An 8,985-nucleotide genomic window follows, 5' to 3' on the forward strand; every position below is an offset into this window, starting at 1 on the left:
ATTGTTCCCTGTTTGTTAAAAAGTCCCTCAATAAGTCGTGACACAGTCCTTTAATGCCATATCGTTCAATTTTATTCAGAAGCAATGATTGACGCAATCAAACGCTTTTGACAAGTCCACGCATAAAGCTAGAATTTTATCATTTCCGTCTAATTTTCTATATACGATATCAAGAATAACAATGCCGTAATAGTAGACTTATTTCTTCTAAATCCGTGCGGATTTTCAGATATTAGATTATTTACTTCTGTATTATCCTTTTACTAATAACTTTTTCTATAATCTTGGAAAAAGTAGATAATAAAGCTGTTGGTCGATAATTTCTAATTAACTTTGGATTTCCTTTCTTAAAAAGGAAGTAGTTTTTTTCAGAGACACCTCTGTATCTCTGTCAAAAGTAATCCAAATAATTTCAATTTCAAGAGCACTATAGAAGCAACTTCGTAATTTTGTGTTAGAATTTCTTCATAGACGTTTCCACCGAGGCATTTCAAAAGGCGCAATTTTTTTTTAAATTACCATTGGACATTTAAACAGAGGAAAACTGATAAGGAATGTTTTATCAGCGTCCTAAAATATGCCTAACTATGACTTTTCACAGACTTGTCTTATGAGCTTACAGACATCAACACTGCTTTCTTAATTTGAACATTCGAATAATTGCATTTTTTCCAAATTGGAAAGAATAATTGCATTTTAGTCCATTATTGTAGAAAGGGAAAACTAGTATTGAAAAAAAATCGAAAACGGTTTGAAAAACTTTTTATTTTAGTTTTATATTCTTTCAATTTCATATTAAATACACAAAACTGTTGCACAGGTCTAAAAGAAAGAAATATAATTGAATAAATGTATAGAATTAATAAAAATACAAATTACATCTTAAAATAATACGAAATAACTAAAATATATGTTGATTTATAAAAGGTATGATGTGCTACTGATATCTATAAATATTTTAGAAAATACATGAGATTAATAATGAAAATCAGTAAAATTACCATTAAAAAATTTATTTGATTTTTTTTTTAAATTTCCTACATGTGGTAATGGATACACTGAAAAATAGTGCTCCGAAAATGTGTAGTGCTTTTTTATGAAGTCTAAAAACTCTAGTTTTAATGTAATTTTTCTTTTACTACAAAATATGTGCAAATTATATGTACTTAACATAAAGGAGGCACTAAAATATTGAGTGGATGAAATAGTCAGAATAATAAATTAAGAAAATATTTTCTGTAATTACCCCTGTATTCTAATCCTGAAATACGAGTATTATGCACAGCTCCCTAACTAATACAGACAAATCCTAATATTAAAGTTATTGTATCTTGTAGTTAGGATTTGTGTAGAGAATAAAACTATAAATGTCTCATTGGACGAAAAAATACTATTGATTTTGATGTGCAGTCACCAGAATATCAAATTTACTTTAAATATGTGATATAATTAAGTAGTGTTATAGCCCCAGTTAAAATTATACAAACCTAAAAAGTCAGTATTAAATGGAAGACATAACAATGGATTTCACTAAAATGTGCCTTTAAAGCAATTTTCTTAATAGCGTGACAAATTATGACTTAAACGGGGGTATTAATGTGACTTTAAAATTAACAACACATTGGCAACTTTAATTGGAACTCGCCTGTAATCTATACATGAGAAAATTTTTAGATAACAGACACGTTAAACGAAAAATATGTTACCCAAACGTAGCAAAAATTACTTTTAAGTGGTGAAATGTCCATCTGTGGTAGTCACTTTCTAAATTTTCCTTCCTTTTAGTGTTAGTCATACTTGTACTACCTAATAATGTATGATTTTTAACATTTGCATGAATTTTACATCTGTCTAAATGATAATAAAATTCGAAAAAGGTTATGTGCATAGCTTGGTAATTTTTGCGATTAAAGTGTTCTTCAAAAGTGTTATTTGTGTAAGCGCATTAAATTACAAACATTTTTCTTAGTTTTGTCAATAAAGTGCAAAACGTTTGAAAATTCGCTCAAGTGGATCTTAAACGTGATGAATAAAATTTGGAATATTCATTAATATTGATCAGTTTGTCTCAAAGTGATCATGATGATCATTTTGAGCTTTAACTAGAAGGCCTTAAATTAGCGCCACAAGGAGAGAGACATATGAATAGAGTTGTCCACTAATTATTATGTGATTTAGCATTTTATTTCATCAATTTCATAAACCCAACATTACCTTAACTTTTAGCTTTTTTGGTTATTTTACGTCAGTCTATTTCTGCTACTATGACTAAACAGCAACGTCAGGAGACCAGCAACCCCCAACCTGTAAATTGTCACACCCCACTTTGTTGTGGGGTAGGAACCTTTTACTTGCCTAATATTGTTTAGACAAGCAATAAAAGGTTTTACATCCTTTCCGACGGATGGCCTTCCTATACAAGCCTCGCCAAAATTTGTACAGCTTCTGTGAATACAGTGACATACTGCGGCCACTAGAAAGGTGGACGAGCATCGCGAGCCTTCTCCGGATGGTCGCACATCCAACTACTAACCACGATTAGCGTTGCTTGACTTTAAAAACAGTGACGGGATTACTTTCAAAATCATCATTAGATCTATTTACATACCTACCAAAAAACTATTCCCCACTTTGGTAAATAATAATTTGGTTTAAGGGTAAGTACTACTACTGGCCAAATACTTTGTTGTCGCTTTGATAGTTGCGGTTACACATTGCGGTGACAATTGCAACTTGGGTCTTCGCTGGAGAGGAAATACACACAATGACAGCTTTATATCACAGTATGAATCAGGTGGGCATTTTTAAACTAAGACAATTTCGTTTAACAAACTTCGGGAAAGCTAAGAATTTTTTTACAAATTTAATTAGTTTGTAGATTCCACGACAGGTGAGGATCTAATTAAACGCCAAGAAATTTGACATTTTCAGGATTATTTGTTATTTAACTAGCGAAGACGGAATATCATTGTTTCGGTCTTGGACATCTTAACAACAGAGGCACTACATTAAGTAAAACAGGTAAATTTGAATTTAATGTAGTAACATTGATGTTATTTATGAAAAGTTAAGATATTACTGCCAAAAATTTTGGTAGATCACTTATATAAATTTAAAAAAGTAGAGGACCCAAAAGTGAACCTTGCGGAACTCCATGCACGCCTACTGCCAAAGTACTTAATATAATATTGTAAACAACATATCAAAATTTGAAAAAAAAACAATATTTGCAAATAACTGGCTGCGGGGTAAACACCAGTACCGCAATAACAAATGCGTATCTACCGCGTGTCACATCAGCCTGATTTATAGTCGAAGTGAACATTTTAATCTTTCCGAGCGCTCGTTATTAACGCGAAATCATTAACACGTTTAACCAAATTTTAATCAGCCCGATAACTGCGCCACTATTCAGTTCAATTTAGTGCGCCTCCACAAAGCCGTTGCGATTATTGTTGATGCGAATATTAAGATTGATTACAAATTAGCGGCTCGGAATGGCTCCGAAAACAATGTTCGGATTAATTCGAATCAAGTCTGGATCTCATTTGTATCCATTTTAATTCCTAAATTAAGTAAGGCCTCAAGATACCGAATTAATCCGGTTATATACAGAGGATAACAGTTCCTGCTTTAGGGGGAGCCACTGTGATGATTGGATGCCAAATGCAAACTGAAAAATTGTGGGTCTTCACTGCTTCCTGCCTCTCGAAATAACAGAATATACGAGTACATCATTATGGTATCTCGAAAATCACCTGATATTTACATTGCCATTATCACTTCGATTACCAACTGTAGGGTTCCACATCTGATGTGCTATTGGTTAGTAACGTCACTATCATTGGTATCTTTAATCTGTAGATCTGAATAGTTTATTTGATAAATGTACCTACTCTCTAATACTGACTACTTTCTGAGAAAACTAACAAAAACTAATTCACTGATGTCTTTATTAAAGCAGAATCTTTCTAAGACTGTAATGAGTTTGAATTTTGCAGTGAATAATTACAGACTTGTATTAAATTTTTTTTGTTTTGTAGAAAACATCCTTATTTAAAAAATGTAGTTGGTACCTGTTTGAAACAGGCAAAACAATAACATGAATTTCATAATGACAAAGTGATTATAGAAAAAATAGAAATATTTATACTAGGATTTGTATTTGCTTGCTGGGTAGCTAGCACCATACTACATGTGTGGGAGTAATAATAATAATGATGTAGATCACACATGATTAAATTATGCATTATGGCTAAAACTCTGCAAAAAAATTGACAAATTAAATAGAAGAGAAATTATAGTTTCAATTAAAAATTATTATTTTTTTACATTTTTAAATAGTTAATTCATATTTTCAAGATGAAACATCATGTATCATATTTATTTTACATTTCTTTTGAACATGCAGCATGACTGTTGCCTTTCGCTTTCAAACTTTATTTTACATAAGAAAAATATCAACAGGCTTAGTTTTTGGCTGACAGTTTCATTTATCTAGGAATCTCTTTAAAATTGTATTTTTAATTCGATTTTTTTTGGGAACTTTTAGTATTTCTAGTATTTCAATCGATTTATTGTGTTTCCAAAAAAAAATATCTATGAGAAACTAGTGTTAAGTATACGTACTTAGTAGCTTATTCAGTGATTTTGAACATATAACTAGAATTTAGAAAATAGCAGCGTTTTATTCTTTTTTATTGTATTTATCATGCATATATGATTATTATGTAAAACATGTAGATATATATATATGAAAAAAATAATGAAGTTTTATTGCCTGATATATGAAATTACATAGTTTGTATCTTATGCAATATAAAAATACATATAGTCCATGGAAGAAAGGGTTTCCCCTCCGAATTATTTCGGATAGAACCGATTGGACTGTAAGCAGAAAATAGCTGAAGAAACAAAAGTCATATAGAGCTGATGAGCGCTTTTGCCCAGGGTGTGGAAGCCACCCCCTCTAGTGGATGAAAAATAAAATATTGAAAATAACCCCAGGAATAGATAAAACAATAAATTTTAAGCAAAAAGTATCTTACGAACATTTTTCGATAAGTCGATATTTTTTAAGTTATTCTGGTGATTGAAAAATGTACATTTTTTATTAAAAAAGACGTTTTTCAGTAGTTTTTCTCGAATAACTCGGAAAATATACATTCTATGAAAAAAAAAACATCACGAAGAAAATGAAGCTTATAGAAAGAGAAAAAGATTATGATGTCCGCCAGAAACTAAATTGGAAGCAACGGAAAATAATTAAAATAATTGTATTTTTCAAGAAAAATGCACAGAACATTTTTTAAAGTAGTTTAAAAAATCTTTAAAATGAATTTGACTGTAAGTGATTAGCATAAAAATTAAAGTTATGATCAAAATAAAACTGTTAATTCGCTTTTTCGGAAAAAAAAACAATTGACATTTTTTATATTCTAACAATATATTACACAAGTTTAAGCGGTTTAGAATGCATCTTTTTGAAAATATTACGTTTTGATTGAAAAAAAAAAATTAATTCCAAAAAAATAACACAATTTTGAAAATAACTAAAAATAAAAAAGATACGAGAAATATTCAAGAGCACAAAATATTTTGGTTTTTTTATTTGTATAGGCTAAAAATTAACAGAGATGTCGTCAAAAAAATCTCAAAAATAACTCGTTAAAAAATATTCAATACTTTTAGCTGTTGAAATTTTCCGTAAAATCGTTTTTGGATTGTCTTAATAGCTTTAAAATTAAGGAAGTTATCGTTAAAAGACCAACGGTACCTTATCGCTTCAATCTTCGGAGCATATAAATATTTTGGTTATTCACAACTTTGGAGCATTCTATATACAGAATAGCTTCACTTTTTCCCTTTAATCTTTTAATAATTCTACTTATCAACTTTAAATGTATAAAACTGTTTTTATTTGTATAATGAAGGGTGATTTTCAAGAAATCCAGTGATCTGATAAATACTACAAGAGGGCATTGTAATTCATTTTAAATAATTTAAAAGTAATTTTTTTATATTTTGTCATTGGAGGGGGTTTTTAAGAGTTAAAACAATAAACGATAAATTGTATTATAAACAGGTAAGAGAAATTAATTTATCCTGTTTGTACTATCAAATCATTTCAAACTGCTAAAAACTATTTTTTATATATTTTATTAGGGGTAGTTTTTTAAGGTTTGAAATATTGTAATAAATTATTTATAATACCATAAACTATTGAACAAAATCTATAATATATGCGCTTTAAAAATATTTTAAGGTCAAAACAACTATTAATTTTATAATTTTATCATTAAGGGTGGTTTTTAAAGGTTGAAACTTTATAAAAATAACGTAAATTATAACGCACAATATAAAGCATTATTTATTCTGTATATTTAGATATGATTTTAGTCTATACAACACCTTTTTTATATTTATTCGGTTTCTTTTCATAAGGAGTTGTTTTTAACCCCTAAAAATAAGAAGCACATACATAACTTTTCATCTATAGGGTGAAATAAGCTTAAATCCAAATTTTCAGAAAAATTGGATCTATCCGAAAGTATTCGAAGCTTTTATCCTATTTTTCTCTTCGTTCCCTGGACTAATAAGCAATTTATGACAAAACTTTTAGTATATATGTTACCGGCAAAGTATGTAATTCGACATTGTATAGAATTCCTAGGCATTGTATATAAATTCTAAAATCATTAGGTATTTTATGAAATAAATGATATAATGTAGATTTCTTAGGCATTTTATGGAATACCTATTGCATAACCGGCAATGTATGAAATAAACACAGTAATATGTTACATGTTAGTGGGAAGATAATAATAATGAACATTGGAGTGAAGGTTTAAGATTTGTACAACTCATGAAAAATAGAGCTTTTCATTCTGGAATAAAGCGAACGCCTTATGAGGCTCTTTTTGGTTGTAAGGTAAAAGTAGGTATAACATTGCCAAACCAGTTGCACAACATCTTGAAAGTGAAGAAGATTTGGAGAGAGTTATTAAAAATAACATTAATCAAGGTAATTTACAAAGATAACCTCAAGATGAAACCTCTAAAACACATGAGACACCTGATCAATCTTCAGTTGCAGAGGATATAACTAACAAACCATTAACTACTTTATGTTGTGTATGTTTCAAAGAGATAAATGAAATTCAGTCATGCAAACGATGCAAACAAACTATTCATTCCATATGTGGTGTATTAGAAACATTACATTCTGATGAAGGACACGGGTCTTCAGTATTATGTCCTTTATGTTCTAGGAATATAGTGGCAACCGAAAATCGGCATTCTGAGTAGAAAACTTGAGACAACAAGCGGAAGAAATGTTGAAACATAGTGACAAAAAATTTCTCTCGATATCTGTTAGTAAAATGGTACGAATTTTAGTGCCAGAAGTTGATAGAGGATGTGGTGATGCTCGAAATATTCTGGCCATTGTCATGAATATCACAGACGATGGACTAGACCAGCTCGGTACTAAGCAAAGAGTTGTTAAATCGCTTTATTCTAGATATCAGTTTACAGTTTGCCAAAAATAATTTTTGAACATTAAAGATGTTCCTGATAATGAAATTACACTACGTTCCTAGGCATTCTATAAAATAACTAGGTAATGTATACACAAATATTTAAATTTAAACCGATTTCATACATTTCCTAAAATACCTAGGTTTTCTATAAAATGCCGTAGTTTTATACTCTGCCGGTAACATATATATTAAATAGATCAATGAATATTTATTACCTACATGTTTTCTTGTAGTTTTGTAGCATACAAGTGTGGCAATAATGTCGGAAGTTACTTGAATTAACTTTTTTTATATAGATTAAAATACCACTTTCTCTATTTTTTTCTTGTTAAAGCACATAGAGAGATAAAAAAACTGATAAACCAAGATTTTATTTAAACAAATAAACAATCTACGGGCATGCCTTTCAAATTGCATAACAAACATGAATTTAAAAAATATATGTACCTACAGTACATATGCTATAACAAAACGAGGCAAGAGAATTCGATAACTGTACTAGTTCAGGTCATAGTCTCATATTATTTGGTGCCTATCATTCCCATTTCAAGAATTATTTTGTTTCGTTTTCTTAGAGCTCTCGGACGTATGCACCGAAACATCTTACTTATTACTTTCTTATTCCAATATTGTCAATTTGAACTGGAAGTAAATGCAATTCTCCCATCAGCTTGAACCAGATGCACCTTAACATCTATTGAACCTTGCGGATCTATTAACACCAGCCCATCAGTAATTTCGTCCTCAATAATTTATTGCTGAAAATAATTTCTCATTTTACAAAGGCGCTTAAATACTTAGGGGATGATGAATATTTCCTACCCCAGGATATGATCCGAAACATGTGTTTATTATTAAAGTTTGGAGGAATTTGAAAAATTAGGAACACGGCGACTACAAGCTCGACGACAGCAGATCGGATTTTAAAAGCTACCGTTGCGGTGTTTCTTGTTTTTCTCCATGGGTGTAACATACAAACAGGAAAGGACTTTCTGAGGGCATTCAGTTGTAATGCTTTGAAATATCTAATTTCTTGGTTTTATTGCAAAAATACATATTACTTACTAGAATGCGTTAAGTTGATTATAAATCCATAAATCTATCTAAATATATTAGTGAATTATTAATAAATATAATTAAATTAATGAAACCTTAAAATTAATCAATAAAAAGTGAAAGTGAAATGTGTGAAATGTCATGGTGTTGTTAGACCACTTAAATATATCCATTAATAAAATAAAGCAGTATTAAAAATTAATTATACATAAAATATTGATATTATTAAAAGATGACGCCAGATGATATGATTCAAACATGAAACATTCAAAGGTAAATGTGCTGAATACCTACTTGCAGATTACTTGGTCAAAATCTACAACGCCAGATGTTATCGTACGTAAAATGAGCTCATATGCTCATAATATCTACCTATATAAATATTTCT

General features: G+C 29.8%; 1 protein-coding gene across 1 annotated transcript; it reads left to right on the forward strand.

Annotated features, from left to right (window-relative positions):
• The first annotated feature begins 2,264 nt into the window (after positions 1 to 2,264).
• LOC111691755 lies at positions 2,265 to 7,550 on the forward strand. Its single transcript, XM_023455021.1, has 3 exons — positions 2,265 to 2,336; positions 6,812 to 6,926; positions 7,399 to 7,550. The coding sequence occupies exons 1-3, from the start codon at positions 2,265 to 2,267 to the stop codon at positions 7,548 to 7,550; spliced, it is 339 nt and encodes a 112-aa protein (XP_023310789.1).
• The last annotated feature ends 1,435 nt before the right edge of the window (positions 7,551 to 8,985 follow it).

Source organism: Anoplophora glabripennis, unplaced genomic scaffold (assembly GCF_000390285.2).
Source record: "Anoplophora glabripennis isolate ALB-LARVAE unplaced genomic scaffold, Agla_2.0 scaffold160, whole genome shotgun sequence".
NCBI lineage: Eukaryota > Metazoa > Arthropoda > Insecta > Coleoptera > Cerambycidae > Anoplophora > Anoplophora glabripennis.